Here is a 26,759-nt window from a genome sequence, read left to right on the forward strand (position 1 = left end):
CTCATCGCCGCGGCGCTGGTGGTGGCCGTGCCACCCCCCGCCGCCGCCTTCTACCTGCCGGGCCTGGCGCCCGTCAACTTCTGCGTGCCGAGCGAGGAGAAGCCCGAGTGCCAGGTGAGCGGGGCCGGGCGAGGCGGGGCGGCCCGGCCAGTCGCGCCGAGGGGAGGCCTCGGCGCCCTCCCGGCGGCCAGGCTTGCTGCGCGGCCCGAGATTTTTATCCCGAGGGCTTGTGGCGGCCCCTTTGTAACGTATCAAATGTGGTGGCCCAGGGGCTGCTGCTCCGTGGACTTCGAGCTTGTKTCAGTTCCCGGTGTAATCACTCGTGGTGAAGTGTCTGCGGTCCCCTGSACGGAGGAAAGGCACTCTCCGTTCATCTTACGTGTTACTGTGTCATTACAGAAATGGGAAACCCCTTCAGGTTGTCTCTTGGGCCCTTTTAAAGACTTGCTTGAAAGCTGCAGAAAGTAAGAATCATTGTAACAGGTCCTGCCAGAGGTTTTTGACTCTGACAGGAGCGAATAGCTAATGGCTACAAGCAGGTATAAAATCAAGGCAAGTACACAGTGACATTTTGCTTTCTCTGTCTTTTTGGCTGTCAAGCATCTGAGGCATAGGAGCTTCTTGGCTCCAGACTCTCAAATGAAGTTGACATTTATTTTCATATGTGCATAAACACTCRATAGAGTTCACGTCACTATATTACTTGTCTGCGTTGGCCAACAAGGAGTCAAAATCTTTGCACCTTTGGGTGAGCTTTAGAAGTTGTTTGCTGCTGCTGTGATGGAAATTGTGCTCGACCATGCTTCAAGACTTAAATGAGAAAGTTCAAGACTTAAATGTAGAAGTTCAAGAGCAATAGTTTTTACAGTCTCTTGCYTGCAAAGTTGTGCTATTGAAAGTGGCTATTTCATGCTTTCTGGGTTCTCAGCTTTTGTGTTACATGAAAAATGAGTCCGTAATTCTGCAAAATAAAGATCTTAAATAATTTGCTTTTGATAAATAACTTGCATCTACTTTATCTATTTGCAGCTGTGAATCGGTAGAACAATAAGCCAAACGTGTAATGAAGGCATAGTTGCTATGTATGTCTTTTCCCTTGAGTATATTGTTCAATTGGGACCAGCCAAATCCTGCACTAAGTACAAAACCATGGATTTCTTCACTGTTGTCTCCATGCTCCTTCTATTGTAGTGTTCTACAAACACTCTCTTGTAGGATCATAGAAATCTTGTGTGGAGGTGGCCTCTGGAGGTCACCTAGTCCAGCTTCACTCTTGAAGCAAGACTGTGGCCAGTGCTAGGTTGGATGAACTATGCGTTTGTCTAGCTAAGTCTTAACAGCTTCCAAGGATGGAGAATGCATCACCTGTTTGGGCGACCTTCACAGTACTGCATTATTTTCTTAGAGAAATACTTTTTCTAATATCCAGGCCAAGACTCTGAAGCTGCCGTTTGTGGTTCTTCACAACATCCCTGAAAAACATTGCTATGTTTGAGTGGTTACTATTTCTAAGCTGGGGGTCACGGAAGAAGAATTTTTAGGTCAAGTCAAGTAAAATATATTGCCTACTGTCTCTTTTATCAAACCTGTGACACTTAGGCCATCATCTTTCTCAGATGTCTCTGCATTTTTTATCTCATGCAATGTGTACAAAACATTTGACTCCTTATCTTGAGAAAGCCTCTCTTTGTGAGAAGGGATGTGATATTGTCAGTGAAATGACTCCGCCCTCCGCCCGTTTCCTAATCTGCTTGGCCATGCTCAGTTTGGCTACTTTCTCCTATTTCTGGTTGGAATATCATCAGAAATAGAATATGATCAATGAAAACTTAAAGAGCAACTCCTCCCTTAATATTAAGAATCTTCACTGTTTTTAAAAAATACAGATTGAMTAAAATGTGAACTAGTTGTATCAGGAGTTGTCACTGAAGATGCTGATCTGCAATTACAATTCACACATGTACTTCTTATGGAAAATTGAGGAGCATTCACATGAATTTTCTTCCTCCCATGAAAAATAGCTAAGGTAAGGCCTTGGAGCAGCTGAGCCAGTCCAATTCCTTGCTGCTGCTGAGGGGAAGAAATTTCATTCCCATCCTCTGCATTGCCACAGCTGTATTACATGTTAAATTCTTATGCGAGCTTCTTAATATGGCAAGTCTGGCTTTTGGGCAGACTAGTTTTCTGCTGTGTTAGTGAGCTGAAGTGGTCTGCAGAAATACGACAAGAGTGTGCTAGCCAGAGGGGTCAGCGGCAGGTCTGCGTGGCTAGGGACAGAGAAAAGAGGAGCAGCAGCATATCTTCATTTACTGAGTCAGTTTAACAGCTCATAACTGTTCGTGGAGCTGCATCCTGACTTCCATGTGGACAGTTACAATAGATGAGGAGCACAGTACCTGACTGAAGTATCTGAGCTACAGATATGCACAAACAATTCCTTTAAAAAAAATAAAATTAACTTCTCCAGAATTTCTTGACTTGGCTAAGCTTGGGTGAATTTTCACGGAGGGGAAAAGGCACTTCTACTGAAGGTGCACTTTTAATACTGTAACAGAAAATAGGTAAGTTGCTGCTGGAAGAGGAAGGTCTTGCTCCTTTAATGCACTCCCCGTGTGCTGTCCCCAGCTCTTGTCTGATTGTGCAGTAAGATGGCTCAACTTGCTATGAGGCTGAAAACTCCTCTTTTTTGCTTTACCATGGCAAGTCTTTTGCTGTATTTACCAACTTGAATTGGTTTACTGTGCAAGCAGGTAACAGCCAGAAACAGGGTAAGGTAAGCAGTTGAAATACATGGGGACTGTGGGACTAGAGTAAGGAAGGGGGCAGGGGGGAGACAAAGGGAGAAGTAAAAGACCTCTGCCTTTTGGTAGCAGCAGGCAGCCTCAACAGTTGTTAATGTGAATGGACCAAACTGTAGTCTGAAGCCACAGCAGACTGAATTTCAGGTTCTTGTTGCAAGGTTGCTGGAGTTTCGTTTTGTTTGTAAGTTTGCCTTACATTCTCTTAAGAAACAGTTTTTATTTAAACTCAAAACACTGTCTCAGTCTGAATGTTTTGTTCACATCCTCATAGTCCAGTTTTCAGTTGCTATTTAATGAAAATCGTGGACCAGTTTATGCATACCCTTTTAAGACTTTTATTACACAAAAGTTRATGTGATAGATTTAAAATTGCTTCTTAATAATGTTGCTCTAGGTTGCTAYACTAAACTAAATCACTGACATCTAGCATGCTTTTATTATTCTTGTGCATTATTTTCTGCTATCTCTTAATTTGAGTAGTTATATTAGTCTAAATTGTTTTTGTGATATGGTTACTGTTTTTCTGATGGGTAGTGTTTTGCTCACACTCTCAGCAGATAAAATTCATTATGTGGGATTTTTGTTTCAAAATGTAGAGTTGCACAAGAATTCACATTTTCAGTTTGAGACTTTCATTTACCTTATTGACATAAATCTGTACATAAGTCAAAATTGATTTTATGTTTTGGTGTAACAGTATTGYTTATCTTAACTCTTTCAGTCTGGAATTGAGCTGTTTGTGAACAGGCTTGACTCAGTAGAATCTGTCCTTCCTTATGAATATACTGCGTAAGTATATTAAACTCATGTAGGTTAAAAATTTCTGTTTTAGAGTAATTTTAATTATTTTTTTAATGTACATTTTTAACTTTTTTGCGTTAATTGTCATCCTGTAGATCAAAGTGTTACTTCTGTCTTTAGTAGCCTGCAGCCAGATGAGTTAAAATAGTAATGAGGTGTGAACTTCCCATCAATTATCTTAATGAGGTGTTAAATGCTTTCCTGCTACACTTCATAGGAGCGCTCAAAATACATATCAGTGCCAGGTACAACTATGAAAAGTTAATGCTTCAAATAATACTTAGTATTATTTAATTTATTTCAATACTTAGTATTCAATACTAATACAGTATTAGTATTGAAGAGCTTAACCACTAGTTATCTACGTTTTAAGGAACACAAATGTGATATATTTGAATATAGATTGGAAAAACTTASTGTGCTGTTAAATCTGCTGGTGAATACAAGTGTAATAATCTGTTTATTTAGTGATGTTTGTTGTGAAGAAGCTGTCTGTACTTTTTCAAGACTCTGGCCCACATGATTCCTTTCAGGGCTGTTGTGATTCCATGACACGAAGATTTAATCCCTGGTTAAATTTACTGTGCRAATAGAAAACTTCTCATTACTTACAGAAACTTATCTGACCATATTAAATAATATAAACTAAGTTCTGAAATATCTGATGAAGAGTTTTGGGAGTTTTGTTTGTTTTTTAATGAGACTGTGATTTTTCACACTTAGCTTTATAGATTCTAGGAAGAAACCATTTGTCTAGAAGGAAAACTAGTTCCTTCACTTGTGATGAAAGTATTGATTGGGAGGCACTCTGTGAGGTCTAGTATTTGCAGCTGACAATATTTTATTAACTCGTATTTTTTTTTTTTTTTCTAATTCAGGTTTGATTTTTGTCAAGCGGAAGGAAAAAAGCGTCCATCTGAAAACCTTGGTCAAGTCTTGTTTGGAGAGAGGATAGAACCATCTCCTTATAGGGTTTGTTTCTTGCCAAAGGCTTTTCAGTAACACACAAATTCAGATTTAACAACAGAAGATCAGAATCTTGAACTTCTTCATAAGGGTTTTATCTCTAAAAATTTAAAAACCTGAAATTCCAAATAATAGRAATTTGTCAGTTTAATCTAGAATGAGATATATGCTTTGCTTTTTGGTTTTTGAAGTTTTTTTCTTTATTATTCCATGTGTTTTATGCAAAAGGGGACTAAAGTGTCTCGTATTCAATGTTAAAAATGAAATGATGTGTTCAGGAACCTGCATGTTGCATAATTTTTTTAGTAGTGGTAGTAGTGAATCCTGAAAGCTGTCAACGAGGAACTTTTTAGTACCAAACTGAGGCAACATGTCTGAAGAATACTAGTGGTATTGATGTATTTCTGTCTGGTGCTTGTGTTTTCAAAGCTGTGGTTACATGATAAAAACTGTTTGTTAGCTCTACTGATTGTAGTTATTCATGTCCTGCACAGATTGGGTTTGAGCCATCATTTTTTGGCTGGATCACTTTTTACTGGGTTTGTAATGCAGCCTCCTTTACTGCTGGCAGCACAGGTGAGGCAGCAGACTATGTAGTTCTAAGATCAGGGGTAATCCAGGCTGGTATCGTAAGTGTACACTTGTGTCTTGAAGCTGTGACCTGCAATGCTGAGGATTTTGTCTTTTCTGTTTGGAACCGGCCAAAATCTGGTTCTTGCTCCTTGGCTGTCCTTGTTACAGGCAACTGGAACCAGATCTGAAATCCTTCTTGCAGCTGTAGAGTGGAAGAATTAGCATGGTAGTTGGCCAGCTTGTTCTTTATCATGACAGAAGCTCTCACTGATTCGTGTTCTAGGACAGCATGTTTTCATCTGAATCTACGTGGACAGCATCGTTGCTGTGAGGTCAAATGACCTGTAATAAATCATTGAGAAAAAACAGGTTTTGATTGTTAGCAAGGAGCCCTTAGTGCAGGGCTCATATGGTGTACTCTATGATCATGGGGGGGTTCTACAGTACAAACCAATATTAAAAACTGCTCTGGAGGGTTAACGGCTTAATAATTTGTTGGTTTTTCATTATGTTAGCRTAAGGAGTTTTGAACATATAGGAGAAATTCGTTAAATACTGGAATTAGTCTGTCACAGCATTTTTGCTGATATGTATTTCATTTTTTTAGTTCACGTTTCGTAAGGAGGAAACATGTAAACCTGTTTGTACAAAGACATATGATACCAAGAAGCCAGAAGATAAGCAGAAGTTAGACTTTTTGAAGAAAAGTATGCTACTGAATTATCAACATCATTGGTAAGCTGATGCCAGAATGCATAATCAGTTGAGTCTATTATATGGGTGATAAGTAGTTCAGTATCATTTTGTATTTGTATGTTAATACAGATTCAAGACTAGGTGTTTCAGCTAAATCTGTTACTGTTCTGTTCTTGCAGAAGATGTTGTTTTATTTGTCTTCTCCATATATATATATATATATATATATATATATATATATAAAAAAGATTTACTTATTTATTCATTTTGCTCCAAGAATGAGCACCAGGAAATGAGTTTGTTTCAAAACTTACAGCTTTGTGTGTTCTTTGTGCTGCCTTTGCGCTTACTGCAAAATACTGCTCTTTCTTTGCACCAGTAAATGTGAAAGTGAATCATGCTCCAGCTTGAGAAATGTCTTAAGGATCAACAGTTTTGAGACTGCTTCATGCAGAGTGGTGGCCAGCCAAAATTAACTAATCGGGTACTTCTGAGGAATGCAGAACTACTTACTCCTCTCCTGTTCCTTTTTCAGTCCCTCTGTAACAAGTATTTTTGTGTTCGGGTTGTCCAAGAGTGTGCTAGGACTCCTTCTCTGCTTGGATGTTGAGGTTCTGTTCTTGTGGGAGCTAGTGGCGGGCAGGGCTAGATATGTACGCCGAATCTTGTGCAGATGGTTCAGTTAGGAATTAGCTGTGCTAGGCATCCAGATGCAGGAACTGGGAAACACTTACCTGCAGGTTTCGTCTTGCCATTAGAAATATCTGGCCACACTGTCTGGGTTTGTATAGTGCTTTGTATGGTGGTATGCCATGCTAACAGCAGCCTTTGGGTACAGCTGTGGAAGGAACAATTAGTTTATGATTTCAGAGTTGCCTGTGGCATGTCTTTGCAAGTAGTACCTGAGCATAATTAATTAATTACACATATGATTCCAAATACATCCTCTGCTTCACAAAAACAGATTTCTGTTTTCATCTAATTGGATGATAATTTTCTAGATAYGTTAGTGAAAACACAGGTGAAACATTTAATGTTGCCTCTGTCATAAAATGTCATTTGCTAATGTTGTATTCTGTTTCTTCAGTTTTGAAACAGCCACTTATGCTGTAAACRCAGTGAGTGCTTTTTCTGCTGTTCTTCGGAACTAATGTTGGACATATTTAGGGATAGAATATGGCTCACAGATGTAAATCTTTCTAGGAACCTCTTTAAAATTACCAAAGTTGGAATTTGATAGATAAGGCCAGAAGGGTTCATAAGCAAAGGCCTATGCGTGTTTATGTAAGTGAACAAGGAAATAATAAAGTAATAAAAATACTGTGAAAGGTGCARCTACTTTTGCAGAGATTTTGAGTGTATAAGCCTAATGCAGAAATGAGCAGAGATACTGGATTTGATTGTGTTCCAGTTAAATAAACACTATATGTRTTTATAATACTTGAACCACTTTTAATTTCACTAACATATGTTGTTGTGGCATAAAACTTCAGCTTTAGAAGTTTGTGTATATGCGTGTATGTAAATTAAAAATATGGTATCCCAAGACTATCGCTCTGTCACTTTTCAAAACAGACTCACTGTATTTTTAACAAAACCCCAAATTTTAAGCTGATTATTCATGGAGAAACTGAAACAGAACTGTGTAAAATTAGACTGTTTTATTCCCTTCAGAATAAATTATTTTACAAATATATTTAGGTAATGTGTTTAAGTATGTATACTTTAAGTATGTATACTGTGAAGTATAATTTTTAGCTAACTTGATAGATATAGCTAACTTGATAGAATTCTATTTTAGTTCTTATAAGATGCAGCTCGATTTTTCAATCTGAATATCTCCCTTTAAAAATATGGTACTCCATACATATTCTTATATTCTTAGTTTTTTTAAAAAATAGCACTTCCACCATTGTGGGATTTTTTTTGTTTGGGATTTTTGTTGCTAGGTCCACTGCCTTAGAACTTTAGATTGCATGGGATGCAAATCCACCTTTACAGCTGTTACGATAATGCACGTCTCCCTCAACCATAGCTTCACAAAGTGGAGGTGGCTGGCTTTTGTAATAAATAATGCATGGACCAGGCATGTGGTATAGGGACATATTGTACAGGGATCAGCAAGGTAGCATAAGTGAGGATTTAATAGAGGTTTATTATCCAGCTTCAATTTATCATAAAATTCCTGGGGAACACAGATGGCACAAAGTACTTCTAAGGTTTTAAAAGCCACTTAATAAGCTTAGGAGTTGACATACTGAATTGGACTCAACAGCTAAACTGATCTCTTGTCTGACAATGTTCATCACCAGATGTTCTAGAGAAGCGTGTAAGAACACTTGTATAACATATTTGCCCCTTGCGTATAATCTTTACAAGTCATTTTAAATTTGAAGATTAACTGTGAAAAATTACTTGCTTCTTAAATTATCAATTTGTTCCAGCATTGCTGCTTGAAGGCAGCTCAGTATGTCTTTTCTACAGAAGATGTGAAGCAAAGCCTTTATCACAACCAAACTCTTTTGCAGTAGACTGATGACTGACTTGTTTTTACTCTGTGAAATGAAAATACTAACAAAAGCGAGAGCTATCTCCAGCATATATTATGGAGGTAAAATTCCAAATATGATCTAAATGTAATGAAACTGCTGCTGGAATAGCTCCTAATCAGCAGCTTAATTATATCTAATAGTGTATGGGAAGTGAGTAGGATTTGGTTGGTGTTGCTGCTGTTGAAAGCTTTGTGGGAATCTTTGGAAACTGTTGAGCACCTGGAAATCGTGTTTTCGGAAGGTCTTTGCCTTTTTCCCATGTGTCAGTATGAGCTAGGAGCATTGTAACTTCTTTCTGTCCAGTAGCTAATGGTGGGGATGATGCAGACTTATTTGTGTTTACCTGAACAAAGGCACCATATAGCACTCTTTTTAGCTCTTATCTTTTGATACATTGAAAAAAAAATACTACTGTAGAAGTAGTGTTAAAATATGTAACATGCTAAAAGACTAAATAATTCTTCATAGCTAGTTTCCGATGAATTTTTTTTTAAAAAGCTTAGGAGGTATTATCAAGTATTTGTTGGCAATAATAACCTACTGGTTATAGTGATGACACATTTAATTGTAAAGGTTATTCAGTAGCTTGATAAGTTTTACAAAATCATGTGTTGTTARGCTTCAGTGGGATGCCTTTTTTGGTCCAGTGATGCACAAAAAGTGACTTTCGCCCCATGRCTTCATCTTTGAAACTTGCTAATGGACCTGTAAAAACATACCTTTGAGCAATTAATACTGCCCCAAGGGCAGCTGCTGAATTTTAATCCTCATTTAAATGATTATATTTTGGCATTTATCTTTCAGCCATTAAGAAAAACTTCATAGTGTAAAGAAACAGGCCTTTTACCTCGCTTTTACAAAGGGAGATGTGACCATATTGGATATCTTTTCATATCGTTAAAAAGTATTTTTGTGTCTGACAGTCTCACTGTTTGTAGCATGACTGGTACTATACAGCTATACTGTATACTATACAGCATTACTGTATCATATTTTCCTGGAATTCCTTATAAAGGTTTAGCGTTCCTCTGCAAATTTTCCATTAAAACTGAATTGTAAACGTACTGGGTTCAGGACTTTTACAAGATAGGAATATAAGTTTTGTGAGGAAGTCGTATAGAAGAAGCAGGTTAAAAAAAAAAAAAAGTGGTTTGCAAGCAGCTACTTTCCCATAAATGTAGTGGTTCAAAGGTTTTTCTTATGCAGACTATCTATTAAAAGATACCGTCCTTTCACAGAACTGCAACTGGTTAGGAATTTACTTCAATAACRAAAAATGGAAGTTGCATTTCACCTTTAATGAAAAATAAAGATTTACATTGTGCCATGAAAAGTCTTGCAGTTGAGGAGCAATGAGAAAACCTGCTGGATGATTATGTTTAGGAATATATGTGTGTGTGTGTATGTGTGTGTGTAGGCAATATTTAGGAAGTTTTATGTTTTATCATAAAGAAACTTGAAATAATAAAGTTAATTTTAGCTGTTTGAGTGGATGATTCAGGCTATTTCAAAAGATGAAATAGTGAAACAGTTAATCTGTGGAATGACGAACTTCATGTTTTGGCCTTAATTTGTGAGGTGACTTTGGAGATCAGTCCAGTGAATAGAATGTGTTGGTGGTTACAGAGTAAGTCTCCCATTTCCAAGCCACTTTCTAAAGAAATGGTTTTTTTAAAGGGATGACATTTCAGTCAGAACTACRTATTGCAAATCCAGTTCGCAAGCAGAATGCGAATAGACAGTGCAGTCTTAAGACGGGAAATCTGAAAGAAGTTTTATTCTTGTATTTAGTCTTCCAGTATCTCATGTAGTATAATTAGATCAATATTAATCTGTTTTAATTTACATTACACTCTGTATTTTGAAAGWCTGTGAAATAACAGTATATCCTTTGCAGGATTGTGGACAACATGCCTGTGACATGGTGCTATGATGTTGAAGATGACCAGAGGTTCTGCAATCCTGGTTTTCCTATTGGCTGTTACATTACAGAAGATGGCCGTCCAAAAGATGCCTGTGTTATTAATGTATGTTTACAAAATTCTTCTATTTTTTTAAGGAATATCCATTTTTTTTTACTAACTTAAAGATTAGCATTTCTCCTGTGTCCTGTTTCTGTGGTGAGTCCTCACAATCTTAAGAACATTTATTCCCTAAAATTGGGCAAGTGTTTTGGTATCTCTAAGTACCACAGCTTGGAAGCCTATTCTGTTTAGAAGAAACTAAGAGCTCTTCTTTTGGCTCTTCTTTGTGTAATAAAGAAAAGCTGAAAAAGATGGAGGGAGGTAGGCACACACATAGCCTTTATTATGTATAGGGTGTGCAGAAGAAGACGAACATGTTATCCTTTGTTGCCTGAAGAAGTCTAAGCATTCTAAGGCTTGGGCTTTACATTTTTGTGGGATAGAAGTGTTTTCTTCAAACCAGGTTTACATAGACCTGTTTATGCTCCTTTATATGGAAATTAATACTTCTTGGGAAGATAGCCTTCTGCATTAGCCAACACAGTTTTAGGGAAAGCAAAATAACTGAATAAAAGATTCCTGAGTGAACTGCACTTCTCTTGCGAGGAAGAAAGGTCTGTTGGATAACTGGGGGAGTTCCAGGTAAATGCACTGCACGATTTGTGGAGATAACACATTAGGAAGTCCAGTCTTGTCTTCAGATTACCCCAGACCTCTTCTAAAGAGGGCTGATGGAGAACTTGAAATAGATGTTAGCTTTTCCCACTTCATGAACTGTCCTGAAGAAGACAGTTCCTGCAGTTTTGACCTTACTTCCTTTCCTTTCGTAATTAATCAGTTTCAGAGRCTCCAACACGAATTGCTGTTGGAAGTAAATTCATGATCAAATATACCATCTGACAATATTCTTTTATCCTTGTTTAAATATTTTTGGCTTTGATTAAAGGAAGATAACCTAGAAGACAAGTAACTGAAGAGTTGTAGAACACTTTGTTTATATAATCACCCTTACAGATAGGGCCATTTGAAGAAAGTGATGTGGGGGGATAGAACCCTGAAGAAATGAAGTACTAACTGAAATTCAGTAGACATATTTTTTGTGACYTAACTTCTTGTTTAACTGTCTAAATTCCAAGCTGATGCATCCCTTCACCTGAGATTTGTATTCAGCATTCTTAGCTGCTGCTTGCAGTTCTTCCATGTGTGTCTTTGGTTTGAAGTATGAAGGCGATTCTGTCACAGTGGACAGTTACTTGCATTCCTGTAAGATTCCATTTAATCTATTAGAAAAATACACAATGTTTTAAGATAGTGAATTGTTTATGAAATACTTGTATGGGGTTGTCACATGACTTGTCCTATTCGGCTTCTACTTCCATTAGGTAAAATGGAACATCTTCAGTTATTGAAACATATCAGGTAAAGTTTGTCTACTTTTCAACTATAGTAAACAGTTTTATTAATTTTCTAGTTTGTCTTTTAAATGCAAGGAAGCACTTCACTGTGTTCCCAGAATCCCATGTTCATCTTGTGGGGGACTTTCCTGACAAGAAAACTGTATGCAGTTTTAAAATCCATTTTATAAACTTCTGCCCAAGGCTTTGGATGTCTTTATCTCCCTGATTGACTCTTTCTTCTTTTCTTTTCTTTGTCATTGCAGTCAGAATTTCATGAAAAGGATACATTTTATATCTTCAACCATGTTGACATAAAAATATATTACCATACTGTGGAAAATGAAGCTCTGGGAGCAAGACTTGTTGCTGCTAAACTTGAACCAAAAAGGTTAGTGTTCAGGAGTATCTTGCCATCAAACAGTGGTCCATCCCAGGATACTTGCTTCAGTTCTGGGTTMTTTTGCTAGTCAGAAATGCTTTTAGATATGTAACTGGTAGGTTAGCTTTCCCAAAGGTTATGTAATGTCACGTAGGACATCCAACATAGTTTTGTTCTGAAGTCCATAGATCCTTCTGCACTATTTCCTATTCTGGACAAGAAAAGATAAAATGAAACCTGGAGGTCCTATACATTCAGTGAAGCAACCCTCATTTCTCAACTGGGGAACATYTTACCTTGCAACCGAATTCAGTATCTGAAGCACAGGTTATCAAAGTGCAACATTTGATGTCTTCAGCAATGAAGAYTTTACTAGAAAGATTTCACAATGTTGTTCTGATGTCTGTATGACTTTTCCACAACTGATGCCTGTTTTATCACTTACTGGAATCTTAGCTTTCTTTTCTGTTGTATTCTTAGTATAACTGAGCTTGTTGCATTGTTGCTGCAGTATCATGATCAAAATACATTTTTTCTGCCACCTAGCTGTTTTGACAGAAGTCAGTAATTCCATTGTATTGTGACGTTTTGTTCGGGGATTCTTAAGAATACTCACACATCTTTAGTTTTGGTTCTCTGTTTTTGAAACTGTGTTCTATAGGGTATTTTAGAAGACACAGCTTGTGTCCAAAAAGCTCTGATGGCAAAAATTTCTGCACTTTTGTGATATGTTCCTTGCGAGTTCTGAAACAATAACTGTTAGGAACAATTTTTGTATTTAAAGGAAGAGTCCTGCATGAGACTGATACTTGTGTGAACTTGTTTAAATACATTCTTAATAGTGTTATTAGTCAATCYTAATAGTGTTATCAGTCAAACAGCTTTCATCTTGTGTTTTTTCTTCCGACAGTTACAAGCATACTCATCCAGACAACCCTGACTGCTCAGGAATACCTATGGATATAAGTAATAAAGCTAATGGAGAAGTCAAAATAGCTTACACGTACTCAGTTACTTTTCATGTGAGTATTCAGCTTTTCTGTGTTAGCTATCCCTTAATAGGAAATCACTTACATTAATAATCTTGACTATAAGAGGTGGATAACTAAAACTATTTYAGAATAGCTAGTTTGTCATTCAAAAACTCTTCTTATTTGAACTAGATTGTCAAATATGACATGGGGTTTAACTGCATGACTTGAATTTTGCATATTCCCCTCCTTCCTAAACTTACAGATCCTGTATGGTTTTTAGAAGAATTATACTTTCCATGGCTACCTAGGTTGTCTGGTAGATTAGTTCCCAATCCAGGCTTTTAACTTGAGAAATTACAGGTTTCAGCAAATTAGTGTGGTAGGCAGGTGGAAGCTCGTCGTTTTCTGCTCTCCTGCTATAAAGATTTTTGGTTTTTTTTTTCTGTATTTCCTCCAGTGTCTTCCTCCCCTGGAATTCTGCCAGAGACTAGGAAGCTGGTATTCTTTGTTCCTTTGCTCTCTATTTAAAAGCGGAGGAGCACTATATTAGGCGACTGCAGGGAGCAATATTTGAATGTGTCTCATTCTAATGACAGGCTAGACAGATGGGGGATTTAATGGAATTTTCTGAAAAACTGTTTTGTAAAGTATTAGTCTAAGACTTCAAAAATGCAAATGGGGAGCTAACAAGAGGAAGACTGTAACTAACTGGACTTGTTGACTCCCTGTATGTGTGTTGAAGGGACAGCTTGCACATAGCTATCACAGCTATTCTTACTTCCAGCCTCAATGATTCTGTAATCCTTCTGAGGATAAAGGAGTCTACTTCTTACCTTTTTTTATCTTGTTACAGATTTTCRTCAGAATCATGGCAATTAAGAGATGAAAAATATCAATAGGGCACCTTTTAATTTTGTTTGGCTATTCTAACAGTTTTCTTATGCTTATTGCAAAATCAGTGACATCTTTCTGAATGATAGGCCATTGCCAGATAAAGACTGGTTGCATATATTCCCTATTTCTAGACTTAGAGCTTGCTATAGAATTCAGTTCAACTAAGGTGAAATGGAGACAAAATGTTAGTTGGAAAGTAGCGCTGAGTTTGTGTGGAAACTACTGCCACCRTTTTAAGTATACAGTAAAGCAGTGCTCTGGTAATGTCAGTCCATCTCCGCACTTTCTCAGACATGAGCCATTTTTTTTCTTTCATAAACTGTTTTAGTGTTTTGACATTTACCATGGTAGTTCTTGACCATAGTAATGTACTGGATTGCATGGCAAAGTGCAAAATGCAATAAATATTTTTAGAAAAATACTTAAAAGGAGTAATATTATGTATGACAGTTGTTACATTTAGAGAGGTTGCATCAGTCACAATGCTGAAATTGATTTGTATACTAAAAAGTGAGTACATCTTTGGAAACCTGTGAGAAGTTAATAATTAAGGAGTGAACTTCGCTTTGCACTTAGCTATCACATTGTTTCTCTTATAAAAATGATATATCCAGCTGTGTGTTTTACTGTCCTGTGCACAATATCATGTCTTTTGAAGATCTTTCTCTGACATTTCATCAGATTGGCACATCAGATCATCTCAGGAAGAGAGAAAAGAGCCAGTGTAGGTATAGGGGAAAATGTCATTTTATCCTAAAGCCATTGATGTAGTTTAGAAACTTGTTACTTGCATTGAAATGTAGTTTTTGCAATGACCTGGATATTTGATCTTGCTAAATTATCTAACCCACTGGCTTTTATGTTTTTATAAATTGGATTTACAGGGAAGCAAGCTCTTGTGTTTTACAACTCATTAAAATAACACCTTGTCAGCATAACACCTAACTATTTTTATTAATTGATTTTAGTATTTATGGTTTGTTTAATAGTAATCTTCATGCTGATCAGTGCTATTTATTCCATTTTTCACGTCTACTCTGAAAAGCAAAAYAAAAAAATTTTCTCTGAAGCATTTCTGGTCAATGAATATTCAGTCTGTATAATGAGTTGAAATACAAAAAGGAATAATTTCTTTTCCTTTGCTGACAACATAGACATTTTACTACTGTCTCTGCACCTGTCTTGCAGTATAAGCTGACTATAATTGGAATGGTAGTTGGTAAATAAAATTTGATGTTGAAACAAAGTTGTACTAAAGAAAAGGATAATTTGGGCAGGACACTACTAGAAAAAATGGAAAGCTCTGCTTGGTACTCTTTCTGTTGCAGTACTTGGTCTCTCAATGTTTGTGATACTGACTTAGATTTGCTAAAAAAAAAAAAAAAAAAAAAACCCTAATATTTTTTAATATTAGAGTTGATGGTCATTTGAATTCCAGATGAATTGATGTAATACTTGAAGGGAGGAAGCACAGTTAATTTTGTATGGCTTTATGTCCTGAAAATACAGGTGCTCGATAGTATTTGGAAAATATTTTCTTTTAGATTGTGGTCAAATCTTAMGTTTGTTTTAGGCAATCACTATTAAACTATTCACTCTAAGCCTTGTAAAATGAAAGTTTTAATTTGTCATATGGTTGAAGGTTGCTTTACTTGAATAATAACTTGTAAATTTAAGTTGGAGACTGGCAATGTCTGAGACTGAGACATTTACTCTTTCAGGAAGAAAAAAATATAAGATGGGCATCAAGATGGGATTATATTTTGGAATCCATGCCTCACACACACATTCAGTGGTTTAGGTGAGAATAAAAATGCTTGTATTCAAGTGTTCTGTCCTGAAGAATTTTCACATTGGAATTTTAATGGTGATTTTTTTTTTCCCTTAAAATAGTATCATGAATTCCCTAGTGATTGTTCTTTTTCTGTCTGGAATGGTAGCTATGATTATGTTGAGGACACTGCATAAAGACATTGCAAGATACAATCAGATGGATTCCACTGTAAGTCTGGAATGTACCTCCTAAAATATATTTGGAGTTCATTTGTTTTCAGCTAAATATTTCTCTGTAGCAGGCTATTTAAAAGGTGATCCATTATATTAAAATACTGTATTTGCTTTACAGGAAGATGCTCAGGAAGAATTTGGCTGGAAACTGGTTCATGGTGATATTTTCAGGCCCCCAAGAAAAGGAATGCTACTGTCTGTTTTTCTAGGCTCTGGCACACAGATCTTAATAATGACTTTTGTTACCCTATGTAAGTAATACGGTTGGGCAAGAGATAGTTGAGTACAAAGAGTCTCTTATTACTTGTTGTGTAGCACTAATAAAAATGGTAATTTCTTTTTTAACTAGAATATTTTTTTRAAAGACTAAGATTAGAACAGCTGAGCTGAAACAGTAGATATACAGCTTAATATACGTAGATCTTAAGAAAATAATTGATATATTGACTTTAAATCAAATGTATAATTAAGTTCTAAAATTGTGTATATCTGCTTCATAGTTTTTGCTTGCCTCGGATTTTTGTCACCTGCTAACCGGGGAGCTCTGATGACCTGTGCTGTAGTCTTGTGGGTACTGCTTGGAACTCCAGCAGGTTATGTTGCTGCCAGATTCTACAAATGTAAGTAAAAGTTATTTAAAATGACAGAGCTTAAGTTCATTAGACTAAATTATCATCACAGAACTAATTTTTATTTTGTGCTACTGTTTATAGTTTCCCTCAGGGTAACATGGAGAAATGTACTTAACAACAGAAAACAAATACAAAACGGTTAAATTCTTATGTCATAGTTAAATGACAAAGTTAAATTGTTTTTGATGTGATCACACCTAAAGACCCTGAATTGCTCTCACAGCTATGCATTTATGGGAGGAGGAAACAAATTCCATTTTATTAATACTAAGCTCATTACTTCTGACAGTTTTGTACTTCTGTTATCCCACAGTTGGGGGGAGGGGTAAATCCTTAACTTACTTTCAGTTTGAGCCACAGATGTTACTTTTTCACCCCCCCTCTTTTTTTTCCCTAAATCATGAACCTCTGTACTTCCTTGCCTGAGATTTTTGGTCACCTGTCTGTATTAGCTTGTTCCTAGCTGTTTGGGAGACTGGTGCTGGTCAGACTGAAGAAAACAATGAAGGTTACTAGGAGTTCTCTAGTGTGGAAATCCACCCGGTGGTATTTGAGCCCCTTACATTAGTTGATAACATTTTCTTCAGTTGATCCCAGTTAGCTTTCATTTCAAGGCCTACCAACCTTAAATGGTTTGTTTCTCAACTCTTTGGTTTAAGTGAAGCATGCCATTCCACTAACAGCTTGTTTTACATATTTAAGCTACAAGACTGTTTATGACTTTGAGCTAGATCTTTTGGACTGAATTACTTTTGACTGAGCTATGAAAGGAATTTATTTCTGAACTGTAACATGGCTGTAGACGTTGAGATCCTTCAATTTCTCCTAACCATTATGCAACTTTTATTTAGGGAAAACCACTGGGGAAAGAGGGTTAGTATTTRCAGGGAATTTTTCTACAGTGGTGGTGATGAGGTAGTAAACTATTCCCTTGTCCTGTTCTTCAAACCAATCAGACTTCAGTGGAATGACACTTCAGGACTGAAAGCATAGCTGAAAACGGAAGTACTCTTTACGTGATGCTGGATGTTTTGTATTTTGAAAATATTTTGAAGTATGTTCATGGTAAACTGATTCTGTATCTTTGGTGAAGAGGTGGCTAGTAATAGTGTTTCATATTGTATTGAGAATTTAGTTGATATTTGGATATTCTATTTAGTGAAACAGACAGTGCTCCAAAGATATGCCTGTCATCCATGACAATTGGCAGTCATAGATGGTATAGAGAATGTAAATGTGAATGTTTCTTCTTACGTTATACAGAAAAAAATACTGTAAGATATACGAAACAAAATACAAGTGAAACACATATTTAGCTTTTATATTTTTTTTGTTAACATGACATTTAAACTGAAGCCTGATTAAAAATAAATGGTTAATCTTAATAACCAGTGCAGAGTTCAACGAAGATTTTATGAAGGGATAAAAACCCAATTAAAATCACTCTAATCATAATCACTTCTGACTCTTGAAATAAAAAAGCATATCATTATGACACTGCTCAGTGAAGCTGACAATTTCATCTGAATTCCAGCAGGATATTTTAATTTTGAAAGTGTGCTGACTAGAATTCTTATCAGTGTAGAACAAATTCATAAAGATTGTTTTTAATAAAGCTATACTTGGTCTTGTGATAGCACCACCCTTAATGCTTTTAAGACCAACAGAACATTACTGTTCCCTGTAAGCATGTTAGTCCTGACTTTCTTGTAAGATTCTTACACAATAAATATTTGAAGATACTTTTAAGCTTGCTTTTCCCATATTTATATTTTTCTACTCAAACCTGCAGTCAGATGTTGGAAAGCTTAAAATCCTTAAGGACTCAAGGTTTATGCTGTTTATAAAGGCTTAAGCGAACACTGCAAGTCTATTTCTGTCTYTTAACATAGAAAGATAAAGTCGTCAGAGACCCAACTTATTTATTCAGATACCTTTCCTGACCTTAATTTGAAGTTTTCTTTGCTTTGAAGCTCTATGATTAAGCAATACTATGAGGGAAATTCATTTTCCTAACTAAAGATGTAGCATACTGTTTTGAACTTGGGCATGATAGCAAATCATTTGAGTTGTTGCAAGCTAAGTATAACAGCTAAATGGACTGGAAAATTAATAGTTTTGAGCTTAATGCATGTTTTGATGACTGTCAAATATTTTAATATAGCATTTGGAGGTGAGAAATGGAAAACAAATGTCCTGCTGACATCATTCCTTTGTCCTGGGTAAGTCAGAATATAGCCGTAATTAAAAGAATTAAATTGCTTTTCTGACAAGCATAGCTAATTTTAAGCTTCAGCTATACAAGTAAATCTTATTACATCATCCCTTTGTTCCAGAAGCTATGAGAACACCAAGGTGCAGTTGACAAAGATAAATGTTAATGGCGCATCATCCTTAGATGTCTTTTTTTTTTTTCCTGTAAGCTTTTTGTTTATTCTTGATGCATGAAAAGGTTGATTAAGAAAGAGCAACATGATAGGAAGTTTTAGACAGGCACACCTTTTCATTGGTTCCTCTTGTTTCTCTGACCACACTGTAGTTGATCTTATGTGGTGTCATATACTGTATAACCATTGTGCTAAATTTTCCTACTTAATCACAGCAAGCAGTCTTACCCTGAAGTGTAGTTAAGACAAGCATATATTTGAAACTGCTTAGTTGGAACGTCAGCTCCTGCTGGAGTTCAGTCCAACCAGATTAAAAAAGAAGGACTAGCTTGACCTCTTCATTTTGATATTTTGTATATGTCACTTGGTTTTAACGGATTTTACAGTAAAATCTTAACACAGTGCTATTGCTAACATTATTAAATTTTGAGTATTTCTGTGCTTTAAGTATGTTATGTATTTTTCAGAATTGTATTTGCAGATTTCTTTATCATGAACCTCATTCTCTGGGGAGAAGGCTCTTCAGCTGCTATTCCATTTGGTACTCTGGTTGCTATTTTGGCGCTCTGGTTTTGCATATCTGTACCACTGACCTTTATTGGTGCCTATTTTGGTTTTAAGAAAAATGTAAGTGTCTTTCTTAAGAGAGATTGTTTTGTAAGAGTGTGTGTGAGTGTATATAGTATATATTTTACATATATGTATGCATGCTTTATAGACTATGATTGAAGTAATGCCTGAGTCAGCTGCAGTCCTGTTCAGTTACTTTAGAATTGTATTAGACACTTGATCTTGCAATTCCAAGTTTTCAGATTTCAGTTAGTCTTTAGCTGTGGTGATATATCTCAAAGATGATTAGTTACTGTATTTAACTGAATGGCCACTCAAGATAAAGTGATGATCTGGGCATTCTTTATTTTAATTAGCATCTCTTTCATTACTAGACCTAGACAAAAATAAGGAAATTAACTAACAGATTTCTGGGGTTCCCCCCCTCTTTTTTTTTTTTTGTTTGTTTGTTTGTTTCTTGCCTACATCCACACTGAGTCATAGGAAGGATATTTTCTGATCGCTAGACTTCTCTTAATTTGTGTGTTCAAAAAAATGGTATCACTGTTTGGCAGCCGCTGACTAAATTAGATGGGACGTCCTCCTAAACTGACTGATACTACGTGCTGATACATGGACTCTTAATGACATGAGTGACCAAAGCCTTCTTAAATAGTGAAATTGATGCTTCCTTTTTGCTTAAAAAGTGCTTTACTGTGCCTCACAAACTAAAAATATCAGAATTAATAGATTTTGAGTTTATTTCATATATAGGAAGCCAGAGTTCCAGCTCTCTAACTCTCAAGAAATGCCTTCTGAGAAAACTGAAGTATCCGAAGAGTACTTTTAGATCAATTGTAGTTGTCTTATTTTTCTTAACTGTAATTCAGAACTTTGTTTTTCCAATAGTCCGGTTGAAATTCCAGCAAAAAACTCTGCCTTGTGCAATAACAGTTACTTCTTAAAATGAGGATTTGATAAGCTACAAGGCAATATAAATATGTCATAAATATGTTAAAATTGAAACAAGAAAAGAAGCACCTGGCCAAACGTGTTGGTGCTCTTGATACAGTCTTTAAGAAAGGAGAAACATGAGAAAGTGCTGATTTATCTGCCTTAATTTTTAGTTCCCACCATGCTGGTCTATACATGCAGCTTAAATTAATGCCAGATTTAATCCTCTCACTTTTTAAGTTTACCCTAATGTGATTCTTGAAATATGTCCTCAAGAGTAACATACAAGGGCGGTTTTTAGAAGGAGAAATCAGTCTGCATCACCACCATCCCCAAGCTGAAAAGTAGAAAGAGAGCTCAGGCTCTGTAACAGATCACTGATCATTAATTGTGAAGAAGGAAGTTCAAAATATTTTTTACTCTGTTTTCTGCAAGAAGTCTCTTTTAAGTGGATTGTTCTGCAGATGTTGGTGGCAATACTGGTTGTTGGTAGACATACAGTGTTAGATGAATGTATGTGCAAAACAAATAGTAATAGACTTGCCAGAAGTAGACTTTTGTTCCAAAAGAAGGCAAAAAGGTGATGATGTACTTTGACTTGTTATTTATGTAACAATCTCTTATTCTCATTTAAAGGCTATTGAACACCCTGTTCGCACAAATCAAATTCCTCGTCAGATCCCTGAACAATCATTCTATACAAAGCCATTACCTGGTATTATCATGGGAGGGATTCTGCCTTTTGGGTGTATCTTCATACAGTTGTTCTTTATACTTAATAGTATTTGGTAAGTTTAGTACAATCTATTTGAACTTTCTCTAACATATAAAGTTGTAATTTCTATTTGAAAGTCTGTGTTCAGGATGTTTTGATTGACTTTTTGGGGACTGCAGAGTTACCAGAATACAGGTAAAAATCTGAATGCATCATCTTATTATTTTGTGGGTTAGAAGGTATTCGGTGCCTGTGTTGCTTGTCCAGGTGTGCAGAGAAGTGGCTGTGATATGCATAGCAATCTACAGCTGACTTACAATATTCAAATAGTTAGGTTTCTCACACTACTTCTCTGACTTCATGCAGAAGTGGCTCTGAAGCTGACATATGGCATATAACTTGAGAATAGTAAGTATATTAAAATTGACTGGCTTTTGTTGGCCTAGAGAAGTCTTATTGCTACATGGAGGAAAATAAAACACCAAAAGCTTTTCCTAAATCTTTAGAAAGGCACCAGGGGRTAGTTCTTTTAAACATGAAGAGTAACCCACTGAAGACTAGTTCAGTGCGAGTGAATTCTGATGTGAGCTCATAGAATACTGACAAACTAATCTACTGTGTGGAATTTGCCTGCCTTCTGGCACAATGTAGTTATTGGATCTCTTTAAACTGTTTCTGAACCTTGAATAGGTGCCTGTATTCAGCGTACACTTCTACAGCATTTGACATGTTTTATCATTTTGCAACTCTGCCCCTTTGATTGAAATGTGAGGTGAAGTCCAAGTTCTGCTGAAGTCAGTGGAAAAGGTGATACTGACTTCCCTGGAACCCTAACTTCACTCTTTATATCCAGCTAGTTCATTCCTAAAACCCCAAATACCTGGGGCATACTTTGGACTTGCTTTCTCACCGTTTTCAGGCTATAGCTGCTGAGGGTCATATTCTTCATAGAAAGCAAATTAGCCAACTATATGACTACACCAGTGATAGTACCTCAGTAGGAAAGGAAATATCAGTAAGACAGTGATATTACTGCATATGAAGAAACAATATTAGAATATTGTCCATTTTAAGTAGTGTTTTTTTGGAAACCCGTTTACAGGTCTCACCAGATGTATTACATGTTTGGCTTCCTGTTTCTGGTGTTCATTATTTTGGTTATTACATGTTCTGAAGCCACAATACTGCTCTGCTACTTCCATCTATGTGCAGAGGTAAGAAATATTCCTCAGTGTTCATGTTTAATACTGTTTTAAAGAGATTTCCACATAATTTTTAGGCCTTTGTAGTTGGAAATAAGTATTACAAGATTTAACATAAATATATTTACTAAATGTCTTGGAAGTGTGTATTTTAAAAATAAAGCAAATTCAGGTTACTTCTGACAAAACTTTTAAAATAAATATTAAAACCTTGCACTGATTACCTTTAAGTCAGATAGCTCATCTTCAGTGTCTAAATCCCTGTCTTCTGAAGGTGTTAAACTAATTCATTAATTTTGATTAATGAATGTGCATTTTTGCATGTGTTCAACCTGCAAAAAAGTCTGTAGCTAGCAGTAGTAGGCCTGGCTTATGTTAATTATTTGGGTTTTCAGATTTTTGCCTATTTGATACTGATCTTTAGCTTTCATATCTCTAATAGTGAATGGTCTAGTTAAAGCAGTGATGATTAGCTTTTGTATGTAGACAGACGTTAGGAAAACTGACTTTTGGATAAAGTGATAACGAAGTTTGCTTGTAGTTCTGTATTTGGTAAGATGGTCAGTGTGTTAGAGGTATATGAAATATTACTCACACATTTCTTTCTTTCTTTTTTTCCCAACCTGCTTCTAGGACTATCACTGGCAGTGGCGTTCATTTCTCACTAGTGGTTTCACTGCAGTTTATTTCTTAATATATGCAATACATTATTTTTTTTCTAAACTGCAAATCACAGGAACAGCTAGTACCATTTTGTACTTCGGTTATACCATGATTATGGTTTTGATTTTCTTCCTTTTCACAGGTAAGTACATTGAACCTTGGCTAAATGTTGAGTCTAAATTTTAGCTTTGCTCAGGAGAACCCGTGGAAAAAGTTATCTTGATGAAGCATCACAAATTGGTACATAGTCTTTGATTTCTGCTGAGCTAGTTCTGTTGCATTTTTCAACTCTCTGATGACAAAATCTAAATACAGAGATGAAATGGGGAGGAAACAGAATTGGACTGCCTGTCTGAGGAGTTGCCTACAATTATATTTTCAAACATGACATCTTTGAATAAGATAAATAGTTTGCCAGATTTCATTCCTATATTAACCATATGACAAACTCCATTTTTAAGTTAGTTGTCTTTGACTGAAAAACCCTTCAGAAACATCATCAGGTCTAAAGTTACAGTGGCAGTTAAAAAAGAAATGGCAACTTTTGTGGGATAGAGGAAGAGATAAAAGATGAGTAAAAGTAGACAGTGAAGACTKTTCTGTGTTCTCTCTTCTGGAACTTTTTACCTTCTTTCCCAGTTGCACTGAGGAAGTGACAGGAGAAGGGGAACAGAAATACTTAAGCAGAGTTCTGATACGGCTATATCAGAAAATGAYTATCTTCATTGTCAGATCCTGAAAAAGCACCCATATTATGTGCTGCACTTCAATTTCTTCTTCAATAAGTGAGATGAGGTGACAAAATCTTCCCTTTGTCATCCTTAATACTAAAAAGGAATCTTCAGTCAGACATGTGATAAAAATGCCCCCTTGTTTGGTACTAACTAGCAACTCCTCAAAAACCTTGAAAATATTGTATTGCATTCCAGCAAAATATATAATCAGTCTTTGTGGACTTCAGCATACAGAGCAGTCTTTTTAAAACTATTTTGAACTGAGAGTTGCTTTAAATGATTTAAAACTTCACCTTTATGATGAGCCTTAATATTTCCTGAGACTCTAGTATGGATTATAAATATACCTATAAAGGCTGCATTTTGAGCCGTCCCAGAACTCGTATGGCTTGCCATCAGAGATTTTAGTACAGGACTCACTATAAATAGTGTTTTCAGTTCTGCGTAATATAAAGGAGAATCAGAAAAGAGTAACAGAATATTAATTTCAAAGGCCTTGCCACTTCAACCTAGGACATACTGAAGCAGTTTATATGTCACAACAGATTGCAGGTGATGATGATCCAGGAACAAGGAACTCAAACGAATTTTGGTCACTGCTTTTTTTTTTTTTTTTTTTTTTTTTTTTTTTTTTTTTTTAAGGGGGAACTGGACTGGAGGAGGTTACGTAATCCCTTTAAAAAGTGATCAAAATATGTTCTAAAAGTGGTTACTTTTCTTTTAAAAATTTAATCTAATGTCTTTTGCATTGTTTGCAAATGTTTTGTGAGTTACAGCTCACAGTTACAGCACTTCTTTACTGTTATTTATATTTTATATACTGATAAACAAGCTGTTCTAAACATGTAGGTCTGAGATTCTGCCTTCCTTTCTCATTCCCTCTCTTTTATTTCTCACTGCCTTGTTTTTTTTTGGTTTTGTTTTTAAACCTTGATTTCTTATTGGGGTACTAATAATCTCATTGTACTAAAGAATTCAAGAATGCATGGTTGTTTGGGCAAGTAAGGAAGTGTACTGCAGGATGCAGATCARTTTTAAATGTGGTGCAAATTTGTAACGTGGTGTGAAAAAATATCAGGCCTATGAGTAAGATCAGTTAATTTAGTTTAACTAGTTTTTCTAATAAATATTGGGCATCTCTGCCATTAGTAGTAGATCATTTTGACCAAAACCAGAAGTGTTTACCCCATGTACTTTATTCATAGTCTGTTCTTCTTTGGACATAGGCAGTAATTCTGGACTGTGCACTTGTAAGATGAGGGGGACTATGCAGTAAACCTTCCGTGCTGAGGCTTGGCTTAGGTGCCTTTCTGCACCTAAGGCACCATTCATTTTCCATCTTTCGTTTGCCTTTAATCTTTCAAGTCAGTTATGTCATGTGACATCGTCTGAGGGCATTAAGATGTGTCCAGTGCATCCTCTTTTCCTTTGCTCTCATGTTCACTTCCAGCTGGCCATCAGGAATTAGTTGTGCAGTGTCTGCCATCAAATCTGAGGAGTTCTTTTCAGGGTGGGTTCAAAAGGATGCAAGGGGCAGGTGATTTATCTCAAGACTTCTCAGATGCTTTCTGTGGTAGTCATTTGTGTGTAATTGGAGCAATGGACAGACAAGTTATGCTGTGCAACTCAAACTAACCTTCTACAGTCTTATGCTTTGGTTCTTGTAAAAATTCAGTTTCAGTGTTGAAATCAGGTGAGGATACATACGAAGTCAACCTTAAGATCAAAACTTTTGAGATGACATATGCTTTATGAGACATCGTAGGATTCCCTTCTGTTTAAGTGCAAATAGTTCTTTAATTTGAGGAATATTCATGTTTCTTTAGACTTGAATAATTTTGTCCATTTGGCTTGGAATGCTAAATTCACAGGCCAGTACATTGGTTTCTCTCTGAGATTTGTTGAAGTGCTTTTGAGATGAGGCTTTGCAGAAAGTAGTAGGCAGTTCTCGGTCCTTAAGTGAAATAGCACACTAGCAATTTAGCAAAAACTGTTCCTAAAGGCAACTGACTTCCTCTGTCAAAATGATAAAGAAGCTAAAAAGAGAAAATCATAATTGTTGTATCAAAACTATTCTACTGCTGCTTACTCATCTGTTAAAAATTGTCAGTATCAGGAAGGATTTTGATGGTGCCCTGCTGCTATGTCAGTGTAACACATGCTTCAGGCACTTGCTTCCATACTGCATTCCAGGTCATTGATCACACTCAGCAGGCAAAATACCGGGAGCTACATGACAAATCTTTGATTCACAGCTGGGACCAAAACTATGTATCATAGTAAATGAGTCAGTTAAACATCAGTAGTTTAGCAAGCGTGAAAAAAAAATTACTGTGATATCATTCATGGTTCCTTGCAGCCTTTTATAGTGAATGAATTGGCATGCAACTTTTCATTGTGGTTCTTCTCAAATAGTAAATTAAAAGGTGTGGAGGGGGCTGTTTTGTTTTAAGAGCATCTCTTGCATAAGCTAAGGCTGTGATTTACTAGAGGTGCTCAAGCAAAATCAGATCATTTTCAAGGCTTTCTTTCGCTYCTAGTTTTTGTGGGAAGTAAAGGTTCCCCTAACAAGTGTCTGAACTGCTTTCAAGTCCATTATCTTTCTGACTGAGGCTGCATTGTGAGAGAATACAGTTAGAATGACAAAACCCAACTGTATTAATTACTCTGCATTTGAAAGAGTATTCTGTTTAAAAACTTGCGTCTGTTGGATCTTCACTAAGAAAAAGGATGCAGCTAACTGTTTTAGTTAAAAGGCTTGTAATGAATCAGGGAAACAAGCTTCACCCTTTAATTTCAGTTCAAGTTTGCTTATACTTTTTGACTCGTAAGTATTTAGAAGTGCTTATTTTGAGGTATGTAACACAAATGTGTTCAGCAGGAGATAACAAACTCCATCATGACTTCACCATGTTCTGA

General features: G+C 36.2%; 1 protein-coding gene across 1 annotated transcript in view; it reads left to right on the plus strand.

Moving 5' to 3' along the window:
* Positions 1–26,759, plus strand: part of TM9SF2 (transmembrane 9 superfamily member 2) — a 29,280-nt gene that overhangs the window by 624 nt on the left and 1,897 nt on the right. Inside the window, exons 2-17 of the mRNA XM_085306031.1 lie at positions 2–114; positions 3,523–3,590; positions 4,481–4,574; positions 5,749–5,876; positions 10,287–10,416; positions 12,014–12,138; positions 13,040–13,151; positions 15,719–15,798; positions 15,891–15,999; positions 16,123–16,255; positions 16,505–16,624; positions 18,801–18,858; positions 19,491–19,650; positions 21,163–21,314; positions 22,344–22,455; positions 23,077–23,248. Coding sequence (XP_085162157.1) covers positions 2–114; positions 3,523–3,590; positions 4,481–4,574; positions 5,749–5,876; positions 10,287–10,416; positions 12,014–12,138; positions 13,040–13,151; positions 15,719–15,798; positions 15,891–15,999; positions 16,123–16,255; positions 16,505–16,624; positions 18,801–18,858; positions 19,491–19,650; positions 21,163–21,314; positions 22,344–22,455; positions 23,077–23,248 — 1,866 coding nt within the window. The remainder of the gene's footprint in view (position 1; positions 115–3,522; positions 3,591–4,480; positions 4,575–5,748; positions 5,877–10,286; positions 10,417–12,013; positions 12,139–13,039; positions 13,152–15,718; positions 15,799–15,890; positions 16,000–16,122; positions 16,256–16,504; positions 16,625–18,800; positions 18,859–19,490; positions 19,651–21,162; positions 21,315–22,343; positions 22,456–23,076; positions 23,249–26,759) is intronic.

The sequence above is a fragment of the Rhea americana genome, unplaced genomic scaffold, assembly GCF_003343005.1.
Source record: "Rhea americana isolate MKP2758 unplaced genomic scaffold, rheAme1 scaffold_23, whole genome shotgun sequence".
Taxonomy (NCBI): Eukaryota; Metazoa; Chordata; class Aves; order Rheiformes; family Rheidae; genus Rhea; species Rhea americana.